This window comes from Gopherus flavomarginatus, chromosome 3 (assembly GCF_025201925.1).
Source record: "Gopherus flavomarginatus isolate rGopFla2 chromosome 3, rGopFla2.mat.asm, whole genome shotgun sequence".
Taxonomy (NCBI): domain Eukaryota; kingdom Metazoa; phylum Chordata; order Testudines; family Testudinidae; genus Gopherus; species Gopherus flavomarginatus.
The window spans coordinates 190,059,213-190,074,073 of NC_066619.1; the positions used below are offsets into that span (position 1 = coordinate 190,059,213).

The 14,861-nt window shown below is 38.0% G+C and overlaps 1 protein-coding gene across 3 annotated transcripts in view; it reads left to right on the top strand.

The window, feature by feature from the left end:
• The window catches only part of PCDH10 (protocadherin 10), a 46,374-nt gene extending 38,689 nt beyond the window's left edge, over window positions 1-7,685 (top strand). For all 3 annotated transcript variants that reach the window (XM_050946266.1, XM_050946265.1, XM_050946264.1), the window contains one exon: window positions 2,583-7,685. In XM_050946266.1, coding sequence (XP_050802223.1) covers window positions 2,583-2,602 — 20 coding nt within the window. In that variant the 3' untranslated portion in view covers window positions 2,603-7,685. The remainder of the gene's footprint in view (window positions 1-2,582) is intronic.
• The last annotated feature ends 7,176 nt before the right edge of the window (window positions 7,686-14,861 follow it).

Genomic DNA, 14,861 nt, shown 5'->3' on the forward strand with positions numbered 1-14,861 from the left:
GTTGCGGGTGATTCTGCGTAAATGTCGTCACTCATTCCTTCCTCCGTGAAAGCAACGGTAGACAATCATTTCATGCCCTTTTTCCCTGGATTGCACTGGCAGACGCCATAGCATGGCAACCATGGAACCCGTTTTGCCTTTTGTCACTGTCACCGTATGTGTACTGGATGCCGCTGACAGAGGCGGTACTGCAGCGCTATACAGCAGCATTCATTTGCCTTTGCAAGGTAGCAGAGACGGTTACCAGTCATTCTGTACTATCTGCTGTGCCATTGTAAATTGGTGATGAGATGACGGTTATCAGTTGTTCTGTACCGTCTGCTGCTGTCATGGGTGCTCCTTGCTGACCTTCACTGAGGTTGGCCGGGGGCACAAAGACAAAAATGGGAATGACCCCCCAGGTCAATTCCCTCCTTTATGTTGTATCTAAAAATAGAGTCAGTCCTGCCTAGAATATGGGGCAAATGCACTAGAGAACCAGAGAGCACAGCCGCTCCGTGTCAGATCCCACAGAAATGATGAGCTGCATGCCATTCTAGGGGGTGCCCCTGCAACAACCCCACCTGTTGCTTCCCTCCTCCCCCAACCCTTCTGGGCTACCATTGCAAGGTCTCCCCATTTGTGTGATGAAGTAATAAAGAATGCAGGAATAAGAAACAGTGACTTGTTAGTGAGATAAAATGAGGGGGAGGCAGCCTCCAGCTGCTATGATAGTCCAGGCAGGACATTAAATGGTGAGGGGGAGAGGAGCCCAGCATCCCGCTGCTATGATAGTCCAGGCAGTACAGAATCTTTTTTTTAGATATGAAAGGGTGGGGGAGGGCTGATGGAGTTCAGCCCCCCGTTGTTGTGATGAGGATGGTTACCAGCCGTTCTGTACCATCTGCCAGGAAAAACCGGGAGTCATTCCTATTTTTACCCAGGCGCCCCCGGCCAACCTCACCTGAGGCCAGCCAGGAGCACTCACAGGCTGATGACGAGGACGGCTACCAGTCCTACTGCACTGTACCATCTGCCACCAGGGAAGGGAGGGGAGAAGATGCTGCTGTTCAGTGCCCCAGCACCGTGTCTACCAGTAGCATGCAGTAGACATACGGTGACATTGAAAAAAGTTAAGAAATGGTTTTTTTCCATTTTCTTTCATGGGTGGAGGGAGGGGGAGTAAATTGACGAGCTATACCCTGAACCACCCTGGACAATGTGTTTGACCCTGCAGGCCCTGGGAGCTCAGTCAAGAATGCAAATGCTTTTCAGAGACTGCGGGGACTGTGGGATAGCTGGAGTCCTCAGTCCCCCCTCCTTCCTCCATGAGTGTCCATTTGATTCTTTGGCTTTCCATTATGCTTGTCACACAGCACTGTGCTGTGGACTCTGTATCATAGCCTGGAGATTTTTTTCAAATGCTTTGGCATTTTGTCTTCTGTGACGGAGCTCTGATAGAACAGATTTGTCTCCCCATTCAGCGATCAGATCCAGTATCTCCTGTACGGTCCATGCTGGAGCTCTTTTTGGATTTGGGAGTGCATCGCCACCCGTGCTGATCAGAGCTCCACGCCGGGCAAACAGGAAATGCAATTCAAAAGTTTGTGGGGCTTTTCCTGTCTACCTGGCCAGTGCCTCTGAGTTCAGATTGCTGTCCAGAGAGGTCACAGTGGTGCACTGTGGGATACCGCCCGGAGGCCAATACCATCGATTTGCGGCCACACTAACCCTAATCCGATATGGTAATACCAATTTCAGCACTACTCCTCTCATCGAGGAGGAGTACAGAAACCAGTTTAAAGAGCCCTTTATATTGATATAAAGGGCCTCGTTGTGTGGACGGGTGCAGGGTTAAATCGGTTTAATGCTGCTAAAATCGGTATAAACGCGTAGTGTAGACCAGGCCTCAGTATCTTTTCCGAATGCTAGTTCAAGTCAATTGTTAACTTTGCTCCTAATTACAGTTAAAATAGCCAATGTCCGGAGCTAATATAGCTACCACAGCTGGTGGATTAGGATACTGGTTTGCTAATGCATTGACCTGTTTCACCCATGTAACACTAGTTCAGTTTCCACCATGACAATAAATGTTTGGATTTAAATTGTAGAACTAATGCATATGTTTTTCATCTCTCTGTCAAGCCAGACTAAAGGGTCAGTTGGTGATGAGGACAATGATTCTCTTTGAAAGGGAAGGAAAGTCGGCTTCTGATTCTTTTGGAAATTCTAGGTCTTGTTTCAAATAAAAAGATGAACTAGAAAAAAATAGACTTGGAAATATCAATAATAGTGAACCTGCAAGTGTGACTTTTTGCCTTATCCATAAACCGATTGTATAAAGGCACATTGGAATACTTGCCATGACATGTTAGACAGATAATAAAACAGCATGCAACGTTTGGTTTTCAGAATATTGAACCACAGTAAGACTGTTCTCTGAAAAGCGATTCACCATTAAACTGTTTGCTACAATGGGAATTCCAAGTGACAGTTTGTCACAAGTTTTGATTGTTTCTCTACACGTTAAAAAATACTAAAACAAAGAAGTGTTGGAGACTGATTTTTTTTTTCTCAGAAGTGTCTTTCTTTCTTTCCTGCAGCGCGGAAAAGGATATGCTAGTCAATTCTACAGAACTTACCTGAAGCAGCATGATTTGCACAAAAGTCGATCAACAAAAAGCATCAACTTTTCAACTTCATTATCTTGGCCATCCAGTTCTATGTAACTGAAGGATTTGTGTGCTGTTGGAGACATCATGGCCAACAATAGGACCTAATTGCTCTCAGCAGGCCTGAGAAATGAGTTGAAATGTGTGGAACTGTAGAAACTTCAGAGGCAACTGATCTTGCCTTTCTGATCAGTGTGTGCCTGTTTACAGCACTATATATCTTTCTCTCTCCAAAATGTTACTGAGCCCTTTAGATGTTTATATTCACCACAAGAAGCCAATCGTACAGATAAAAGAAATCTGCATTATAAATGCAATATCACTGTTTTAAACTTGACTGTTTTATATTATTTTTGTGTGATCAAGTGTTCCCCAAACTATTCCAACTTTACAAGAGAGATTGTGATCATAATCTTTTCACCTGTGGGTCATAAAAATGTTGTTAATCTGCAGACCCACAAAATATCAAAGACATTCTGTAGTTTATACACGTGTTGCAAAGTGTTTACTGTACTATTTCAAAGCTTCTAAATAAATATAAAATATATATATATTATATTATATATAATTTTCCGAAAAATGTGGTACAATTTAGTTGATTTTTAAATGGATTCATATAGTCCAAACCATACACTAAAGTGAGAAGGTAATTCAGGGTCCCTAAGTTATCCTTGCTAAAAAAAAAAAATAAATCTTTAATAATATTTCCCCAATTTTGGTATTTTGGTCAGTCCTGTTTTTCCTTTGTTGTTGTTGTTGTTTGTTTTTGTTATTTTTAAAGCTGTAAGAAACAACATTTTGTTTAGAAGTTGTACTGAATTTTCAATGCCAAAGATGCACCTGTCAGTTTTACCAGAATGAGCACTGACTATGTACTATCAAAAGTATATCTCAATCTCCATTATTTTGATTCTATTTCTGTTTTTTAATTTGGTATCACAACACCTTTTATAAAGGATCTATAAACTCACCTGTAAATGTTGTTAAAAAGAACACTGGGTGTCTGTACATTTTGAAATGTAAGATGTAATGTAACTTAAGATAACTGTTCTAAGGAAATCCTCCCAAACTCCTGACACACACATCTTTCTTTGACATAATTTTGTGCAAACCTAAGCAAATATATTTATCTTCTCATCTTGGCTAGAAATGGTTTTTGATAAAAGGCAAATCACAAAGTCATAGAGTTGGCTGAGCCGTAATTTTTTTCTTCTTTTTTTACATTAAAGAGATTTGGAGTAGGAACATGGTACATTCTCAGACTGACCCTACTCTCACTGGAATTAATAGGAGATTGACCAATGATTTCATTGGGAGCAGGATCAAGCCTGTCCATATTGTTTTTACCTTTTTTAATAATGCAACAGACTGAAATGTTATCTCACAGATTTTTGTTCATACATATATAAAAAACTTGTTTGAAAAGAAAAGCCGTGAAAAGTAAAGTTTAACTTTACTTTCAAGTCCACAGACTTGAAGTATCATTTACAAGTGTAAAATCTAATAAGATGTTTCCTTTTTTACATTCTTTACTGTACTGTTCCTTCTATATTTCCTAATTATTGCCTGTCAAATACTGAAACAAAATTATAGAATGTTGGATTATCAGCCCATTGACGTCAATAGAACATGGAATTCCCATTAACTTCTGTGACTTTGGATCCAGATTCTGGAAGCCTTGTCAGTGCTGAGTATAAATCACAGCATGAGTAAGAATGACAGAATCTGACCTCCAAGTGGTGGAAGTTGTTTTTGTTTTTCCTTTTTTTCCAATGGCAATTGCTATTAGATAGAGACATGCAAATCATTTGTACGGAGTCTGCCGTACTATTGATGCACACAAGACTCTCATTGCTTTCAGTGAGAGTTCCATGCACAGACTGCTACCTGGATTGAGCCCTAATGTCATCAGTTTATTTCATAAGTCTAACAAAATAGGCTTGTTAAACACTTTGAACACATATTTCTAGCTTATTTGTACAACTTACAAAAACTTCTCGGGATCCTTTTTAAAATGTACATATAAAAATCATGAAAAAGCACAGAAAATAGCTATTGAGCTGAACAAACACAGCAGTGGGATGTTTCTTTAGCTTTAGGTAATGGGACTTTAGTCACCTACATGCCTTGTTAGTTTTATGAAGAATGGACTATTTTAGTAATGAAATGTGTGAAGTATATTTCATTTGAAGAAGTCTGTCAATTTGTTGTTGCTGCTTTTCAGGCAAGAAAGTGATTGCCCTTTCTGGAACTGGTTTTGCTTTATTTCTAAACCTCTCTTTAAACTGAGATATATACTGTAAAATAAGGTTGTTTTCAGTCTTGGGATGGAAAAAAACTCACATTTTTCTTATTTAATAGACTATTGAAGTGCTTTTTATTTATTTAAACCTCATTAACACTGTGCATGCAATTTTTTAAAATAACCATATCAAAATGATTTCATATATCTCCATGATTGGCCTTGTTCCATGACCTCTGTACTGTATATGTACTTGCATACATCCGTTTCATTTTTTACCGTAACTAATCCTGCTATCAGTCCACACAAAATAATCCTATTGAGTGCAGTGGGAGAGCCATATGTAGAACAATGGTCAGACTGAGCACTATTTAGGTCTCGACTGTGTTTGTAGCACGTAGCTGATAGTAGAAAGCAGAATGTAGCTGCATTGCCACATGAGGAGCTCTGCATTTAGGGCTGTCCAAATAACTGAATTATCAGTTCAGGTGCAGGTCTGGAAAAAAAAATTAAATATATTTTGGGTCAACCTGAAATGAGAATATTTCAACATTTTCTCTGAGCCAAAATCAAACTCCCATCATGCTTTCTACTGGCTATATTCCTGGATCTGTGTACGTTTGTGCTGACCAAATTGTTTCCATAGACCCAAAATGAATAATTTTTTAAAAAATAAATACGAAATTGAAGGAAATTCTGAAACAAACTGTCCTTCTGCAAGAAAAAAATACATATTTGTGACTTTTTAAATCTTTTGACTGAAAAAAATTGCCAAAATTGACTTGAATTTGCAAATGGTTTCATCTAATCCAAATCTGTGTTTTTTGGCAAAATAAAGTTTTGCATGACAAATTTCACCAAGCTGTACCTGAGATGCATTTTGCCCCTGAGAGACAGACACAATCATTCCCATGGCCCTTCATTGCACTGGAAGGGAAGCATACTCCTCACTTTGCATTCAGGCAGTTGTGCTGGCTATTTCATGGGGTGTACTGTTCTATAGGCTTGATTTCAAAATATATTTAGGCACCTATAGGTGCAAATAGGCATCTTGTGGAATTTTCAAAAGTGCCTAGGTGCCTAATTAATCACTAGCTGCCTATCTGCATCTTTAGGAATCTAAAGACATTTAAAAATTTAGCACTAGGTCTCTGCCCATTTCCCCCAGTTCCCACTCTCTTGCTCCCTGGGGAAGCTTGCATATGTACTTGCATTCATCTGAACACCACCCAGGCGTGGATCTACATATAGCTCTAAATAGATGTGTAGGGACTGAGATATCTTGTCTTTCCTGCATGGCTACATTGAGGTTAGGAACAATCTAGCTCTGAATTAGGTGTCTAATACCGTAATATATATTACAATTTATGGGCCCAATACTGCAAGCTCTCATAGTGTAGAACTGCCTCTGAAATCAATGGGAGTTACATGCAGAAAAGGCTTTCAAGATCAGATCCTATGAAGGATAATGAGAGGATAATATTTATTTATTTTAAATTCATTTTACATACATATGAGAGAATTTCTAAGTGGCTTGTCCATTCAGTTTCTTCAAAGCCTTTCCAGACTGATTTTGTGCCAGAATCTCAAATTGTAATAAACTCTTTAGCTATTTTAAAAAAAAACAGCTAGTTTAACATAGGCTTTTATTAAATTATATTTTCTAAGGAAAAATGAAGTATTTCACATAACGTATTACCAGCTGATTTGACCAGTATTTAGAAAGTTAATAAAGCTAATATACCCAGTATTACAAAAGGATGTTGAATGACCTACATACAGATGAATACAGTTTGATCTATTTGTGAGGATTCTAATTTATAAATAATATCCATAATATATGGAGATAATTTTAATTAAAACCTGAAAAGCTGCAAATGAGTTTCTTTCAGAGGTGTGCCATCCTATCAACAAATGTTGACATAAAACACATGTACACATGTAAAAAAAAATGAGGTTACTTACCATAGAGGTAATGGCTCCATAACGAAGACTGGATTAAGTTTTCCATGTAAAGTGGGAATTCAGCCTCGTTGTTTTTATTTTACTCTCTCTTTCTCTCTCTCTCTCTCTCTCTCACATACACCCAGGCACACCCCAGACATACAAAATTTTACTTGCCCATAGATAAGAAAAAACATGTTTTTCCTTTACTATAATTCATCATGGTTAAGGGCAGATGAGTATATATTCTTCCTGAAATGGTGTATTTCCATGGTAGTATTGCAAAGCTGTTATGTATTTATATGGCCTTCATTTTTTTTAAAAAAAGGGCTAGGCATACCCTCCCATTGTTCTATGTTTGGGTCTCCAGTTTATTTCCAGGAAAAGTTTTGTATAAAAATCTTTAAATCCTAATTCAAAATGAGCAACTTTGATGTAAATTTAGTCATTTCAGCTTTTCTGCAACACATTGGCACCAGATGTCTATAAATATGGAAAAGTTGTTTAATCTATTTGAAGTACAGTGCAGCAGGCCAATAAGACTTCATTATGCTATTACACTACGAAAAATTCTGAAACTGAGTTTAATCTGTTCCACTGACCCCCACAATCAGAGCCCAAAAGCTTCTTTAAAAGCTCTTCCATTTTATTTTCTCACTAATCTGCTAATCTGTTTTGGTATAAAATAGATACACATACAAATACACACACACATTTAAAATCCATTGTTGAAAATCTGTGTCTTTGTAGATATCCTCGTATGTAAGAAATGGGCAAAAACAAACTTGGACAGCTTTCTTGAAGTGAAATTGTTTTTTGAATTTGTTAATAAAGTTCATGATATTGTATGTTGGTTGAAACGTTAGAAAGAATGAAAGCTACGTGGGTGTAATTCTCCAGGAAGCAAATGCCTCATCTAGGAAGCATCCTGCTTGAAATGTTAGAAACCTAAATGCTGGAAATTTTACGGAGTGAAGATGAAACAGACTGTGATGAAGCTACAGAGGCAGTGTTCTTGTTCTGTGTGTCTGAACTGATGAAAGTATCCACTGGATGTAAGCTAGTTAAGTTAGTTACCCAGAAAGCATCCACACTGGGTTTAGGTAACACATTTACTGTTCTTGCTGCAAATCAATGAGAGGAAGAAAAACACACGCACACACACAGTGCAAATCTGCAATATGCACAAATGTAATAAAACCATGTGCTAAATAAACAATACATCTCTGAACTCAAGTGTACAAAAGTCAGGAAAAGCCGAAAACAAAGGTTGCTGTGGTGAGATTTAACTCAATTTTGTTGTACATCCGTCTATTTTTAGTAACTGCTCTTTGAATTACATTAATAACAAAAAGTAATACACATTACTAACAAAGGGTTACATTGACAACATGGCAGAGTGAAGGTAGCCAGACCAAACTTAACTTTTTGAATTTCCTGACTCAAGCGCTTGATCTTGCAACCTTAACATTTTATTAACATTTGCTTTGTGCATTCAGAGACCAAGCCTGTTTCCAATGAAGCCTGTCTCAAATCCCACTGACTACATAGGAGAAAGATGAATTTGTTTTTCTCCACACAGATTTTTAGCATGTGCAGCTCACGAGCTTCTCCAGAGGAGCCTTTAAATTATCTGAAGACAATAAAGGAAAATCCAATTTACCGTGTATTTAACATATGTATGCAGTGTCTATAGCTGTGTGAACACGTATAAACTTAATGAAATCTTCTATTGCACCTGATCAGTGTGAAGTCTTCACACGGCCATATTTTAATTCCAAAGATTTTATCTCAAATCAAAGCAAAGGCAGAGACGACTATATCTGTGCTCAAAGCTTCAAATTTCAGAGTGTAACTGTGTCTAAAAAACTCATTATTTTATGGGTTTTTTTGTTTGTTTTTTAAATGAAAAAGGTGTATTGATTCCACTCACAAAAGAACTCAAAGCTGGCCAAAGAGTTATGCTCATGCTATCTGTGGAAAAATAAATATAAATCTGTAGGCAGAAAGCAAGAATAGGAAATATCAGTCCAAAAGGTGAATTTGGAAAGTTTGCAGACAATTATTATAGAAACTGCTCTTCAGCCTTAACTGTACTGGACACTACCAAATCTTTGCGCTTATAGGTTCTCAAACTAGGTGGTGTAATTTATTCCAACCCAAGGTTTCAGGGTGAAATGTTACTACCTTTTATATCTGGGGGGAGGGTGATCTCAAAACCTTTCTGTTAAAAACACAGCTGTAATATGTGTCCCCCCTCACCGCTACACACACTCCATCCCTACATGTTTGGAGATGTTCTAATTTTGCATTTATATCTCAGTGTTAAAAAAAAAAAAAACCACATCCTGGCTCTGATGCAGTTTGTAGGCTAAATTCTGCTTCCAATTATATCCATAGTAATTCCATTGACATCAGTGAAGTTAACTCCAGATGTACATGAGTGTAATTAAGAGTAGAATCTACACAGGACAAAGAATTTTATAGAAGTGTTTGATCTTTTTTTTCTCTTGGTAATAACTCTAGTTTTACTTGTCTCACATATGCCATGAATTGGGACATAATAATAGTCTGTTATTCATCATCATAAATATCATGAGAAAGAGCGAACTGTGACAGCAGTGTGTTTTTTGTGCCTTAGTGTAGCTGGGAAAAGATGAAGAATGTAAGTGAACATCATACACCCTGAAGATGATGGTCAATGTTATGCTTGGAACTCACAATCATTCAGCTTTTTGAGAATTTTCAATTTGATTTATATTTATGTTGTCAAGAGGGGGAGAGAGAAAGACTGAGAGGGAAGTTACTTAATACACTCTAAGGAGAAAATACAGCATACCTTATAGTGATACCCAAAACCTCCATCAGACCCTAGAGCAGAAAGTTTCATCTGAAAAAAACCCCAAACCAGTCTCATTCCATTTGAGGTATATACTGTTAATAAAACAAATAATGCTGACTTTAAAGGGGCAGTAAATCATTATTTACAAACAAATGCCCTTATTACTATGACTTAGATTATTAGATTTGGAAAAATGTTAACAACCTAGATTACTTTTGGTTACCGTTTGCATTTCTCTCAATGTGGATTGTTAAAAATTGACCAGTCAGTTTAAATTTGTACTCAGTTAATACTAATAATATAATTATAGGTGGACCAAGTGCAAGGCTTACATAAAGGATGCCTAATGCTTTTCAGTCACTTATAACTTTAAAGTTTAGCAAACACTTGGGCAAAATTTTTCCATCTTTGTTTCAGCCTCAGGTTTAAGTTTTTTCAAAGTTTTAGCCAAAAAGTTCCACTATTTCAAAGAATAATGCTAGTGAAAAATAGGATATTTGTAGAGTCTTATATGAATACAAAATTTGTATTGCATTCAATCCGTGATCCACAAAAATGATCCACAGCTATCCGCATCCATGGATGTGGATTTCTGCTGATATAAAGAGAATATCTGGGGTTTTCAGGGCTTCTAGATATTTGCCAATCTTTTTAAAAAAAGATTTGATCATTTTGGACTACCTCTAGCAGTGGTAACAAGTGACTAGGAGCAGGGACTTGAAATTGACCCAGGGACTCTTGAGGTCAGAGAAGTGAAAAATCTGACTGTGAAAAATCAGTCCTAATTTGACAGTAATAAGCCAAGCAAAATGACCATTTGCATGTGCACAGTAGAATTTGTTAGATATTTAATCCTTAATGTTGTGAATGAAAGTCCCAACAGCACAGAGAATGCTCCCATGCCACATTGAACCTCCTGTATTGTTCTGAAGTAACCATACAGACCTGAACCTTCAGACTGGACACAGATCAAACAGTCCTCCTGTTTTAATCCATCAGAGTAACCTTTAGCCTAGGAGAAGGTGCATGTGTGTAGAAGCCAGGAAACCATGTATTTTAGACTCACCTTCTCTACTAACAGGTATTCTATGTACTTCACATAATTTATTATTAAGGAAGGCCTCAGATCCTTGGTTTAAGAGGGATACAAGTACTAGTCTCCTCATTTTACTGAAGGAATTACTGAGGTTGCATAATTAGAGAGACAAAATGGGTGGGATAATATATTTTATTGGACCAACTTCTGTTGGTGAAAGAAGACCTTTTGAGCTTATGCAGTGCACTTCTTCAGGTCTGCAAACAGGTTGCACAATGCAATTTCTAAATGAGCTGGGAATAGAGCCACAGTCTCTAATGTGGTCTCATCCGTATAGCCACAGTACTGCCCGCATTTAAGCTTCCAACTCTACATGATTGGCTATGCAGTCCATAAAGCTCATATTTTACTGGTTACATATCATAATTTACTGGTTCACTGTGATATGCATCTCCCTCTAGAGATTGTCAACAGAGGATAACAGCTTACTACAGTTAACAGAGTTAGACTTTTATCTTAAGTCACAAAGGTCTCTGTTATAAATCTGAAGACCTTAGATTCAAACCCAAATGATGGTTTATGTGGACATTATTACAGATGCATATGATGGAAACCCTTTATTTTCTTTTCCATTTTTCATCTCCAAAAACCCCAAAGAAATTGTATAACAGCCTCTCCTCTTGTCATTCCCAACTCATACAAATAAAACATTCTATGTTATATAATGTTAAGGCTGCAAAACTGAGTACTCAGGACTCCTATTTCATTCAATGTACAGCATGGCTAGTGCTCAGGGATTAGATTAGGTTTGTGTAGTGACTGAGTCAATATGATCCTTGCCTCATTTGCTGCAGAATTTGAAAATTATGTAGGAAGAAGACATGTCTTGTGGATAAAATGTGGGACTGGGACCCAGAAAACTGATGTCTGAGCTACAAACTTCCTGTGTGATGATGGGCAAGTAACTAAAACCAAAATGTTCATAGATGGCCACCGTCACTAATTGCATCTTCCTCATTTTCTGTTTGTCCATTTTGAGACATGTAATGGCTGATTTTCAGATGTGCTAATCACTCATAATTCCACTTGAAGCCAATGAGATTCTCAGAAGCTCAGAAACTTGGAAAAATGATGCGCTAGCTGTGTCAAATTGAATACCAGATTATTGGGGTAGTCAAAATTAACAGACAGTTTTGAAAATGTTGGCCCTAGTCTTTCTGTGCCTTGATTCCTTCTCTGTAAAACAGGGATAATGATACTTTCTTGCCTCATGAATGCTTTTAAGACAGCCAGGAGAGTCCATGAGCATCATCAAAGAGGCTATAAAGAAATAATATATTCCATATCCATTGAACCTTTTCGAAGGGGTACATTAATGAAGGCACACAACAAATGATGAGGATAAAAATAAAAATTGAGCTTCTATCTCACTCCCAGAGTACAATCCATCTTGTGAATTGAATGAGGCATGGTTCTTGTGGAAAAAAGTGTATGTGACCATGTAATCAAAGATTGTACCCTAATGCATATACACAAGAGGAAATAATTTAGTCACAGAGAAACTTAATTCTGGTGTTTCCTAACTTTACTTTTTATTAAGGTAAAGATACAATAAAATATTAACATATTACATCATATATTATTTATTCAAGGTCAGGTTAATATTCAAGGAAACTAGCTAATGATTCATTAACATTATTTTTAAAAATAAGTTTTCATATGGAATACAATATATAGAATTCAAACTTGTGCTAGCACTTTACCGAACAAATAGAGTTATGGTCCTTGCCCCCAAAAGATTACAATCTATTTTTAGATGTGTCACAAGTGAGAACTTGTCTATACATAGAAGTTGCCCCAGTATAAGTTATTTTGGTTTACTTAGATCAATACAACTATTTCAGTAGAGCTCTTTCACGCTGTTGTGCACCAGTTCATGTTGCCATGCTTATGTTCATACAGCAGCATGCTCCATCTGTATAAGCATAGTTCACTGTGGTTAGATATCCCATGGGCCCCTCCACCGTTAGCAGGTTCAATGCCTTATGGGAAATGTTCATGGTCCACTAGGATTTAAAGGAATTTTGGGAGCAGGGATCTGTCACAAGGTGACTATCTCCTTTAAGAGGTAGGGTCCAGTGCACGTGTGACTTATCTGCCTCCAGCTATGTCTAAGAGAAGGTATCTGGACCATATGAAATGAGAGATAAGAGAGGGGCATGTGAGAGTTGCCCGAGAGAGACAGGAATGGCTGAGAATATCTGGACACAAGAGCTACTGGTAAGAACAAAATGTGAAGAAAGTTGTTGCTGAGGACTGGCCACAGCTGGGAAATCCCAGCTGAATTACATGAAGGGTTGTATAGGAACAAGGGTAAGAATCAACCTGGTTAGGAGAAACTGAGTCTGAAATAAGAGGCTTGATACTGCAGGGTGGATCCCAGGAGCAGGGATAGGACCCGCATGCAGGGAGAGTGAGTAGAACATTTGTGACTGACCTGACTTGAGGCTACTGAAGAAGAGTTTAAGGGATAAAAGCAATTCTAGGAACTCTCAGGTGGATGGCCTAGAGGGTGGGGCCCTGGAACACAGGCAAAGAGACTGAGAACAGAGTGGAGGTAGACTCTCAGGGGGATGAACTGGAAATGATGCCACTGGTGTGGGCATGGGTAAATGCAGTGATCCTATTGTACTTTAGAATTTGGGGAAGCAGAGTTTAACCTGAAGAATCCTTGTGACAATTTCACATATATATAAATAAATTATGCCCAAAGGTGGTATTTTGAATGGACACTGTGAGAGACTGTGTTCTTTTTTTATTATGGGCAAATGAAGGGAAAAGTGGGACAGATGCACTGGCCATAACATGGCCTGCTGTAGGGGAGCCGCTTGATTTGGTGACTGCCCTACTACAGATCAAACTCCCATCATGCTTTCTGCTGGCTATATTCCTGGATCTGTGTACTAACCTTATCCCTATCCGGAAGAATAATATAGATCATCTCTTTAGAAGCACATAACAATTGCAATATGGAACCTGCCACTCAAGATTGCTATTGGTCTGTGAGGAACCAATTTGGCGTGGGGCATCTACAGTAGAAAGAGTTGTCATAGAACTCTGCCAGGTAACTCAGTGTCCTGTTAAACAGGATAATCAGGCTGAGCAATGTGCAGGAAATAATATGGACTTGAACAGTAAGGATTCCCCAGTTGGGATAGTGCTATTCAGGACTCATAAACCAGTTTTGTGCCTGGCTTATCTATATTCTGAATATCAACCAGAAAGGATACTTCATACTGATCTGTTGTCCTTGATGGACCCTCTGAAGAGTCTGAGAGAACAAACTACATGTAACAGCTTTTAGTCACAAATGCTTAATGCATCACTGGAAGGTGTCAGATATTATGGTGAGTCTGGTATAGAAACCTATCTAGAATAGAATATATCACTGGGAAAAGATTTACAGGTATTAATGTTGTTTGGTGCAGGAAAGTCCATAATGCCAAGCTATTCAGAAAGTCTATCTGATAAATTTCACCCTCTCCCCCAGCTATGCATTTGACATCAATGGGATTTCTTTACCAATTGTCATTTTGGGAGATCCAGCCTATCCTTTGCTTCTCTGTCTCAGGAAATAACAAACCATAGGGAAGTGGAGAGAATGGTGCGAGGAGACATGCAGAATGCCAGTACCAAACTGAGAGACAGGTTCCCCAGTGCCCTCTGGCTCTTTTGCACCACTTGGCAATGCAAAGCAGCAGTAATTCTAATTGTAATTGACATCAGTGAATTTTCTGTACCCATTGTACTCAAGGTCCACAGATTCCACTGGATAATACTACAGAAAGAACTAATATCCAAGCAATACAATCACATAATTATACAGTTATGGTAAAGTATGAATCTCTTAATGCTTCCATTAAAGCTATTTTTAATGGTAAAAATTAACTCTAGAGAGGCAAGATGGAAGAAGTGAGTGTTTAGTTTTTAAAGAAGGTTTTATAATCACATATTTTCATTTTATATGTAAATAGCTAATCACCCAAGTACAATCCTGCCTGACCCCTGACAGCTATCTGCAGGTACTGTGGCCACATGACTATGTTAGGTGCTAGCTTAAATAGTAGAGCTAGCACATGTATGTCT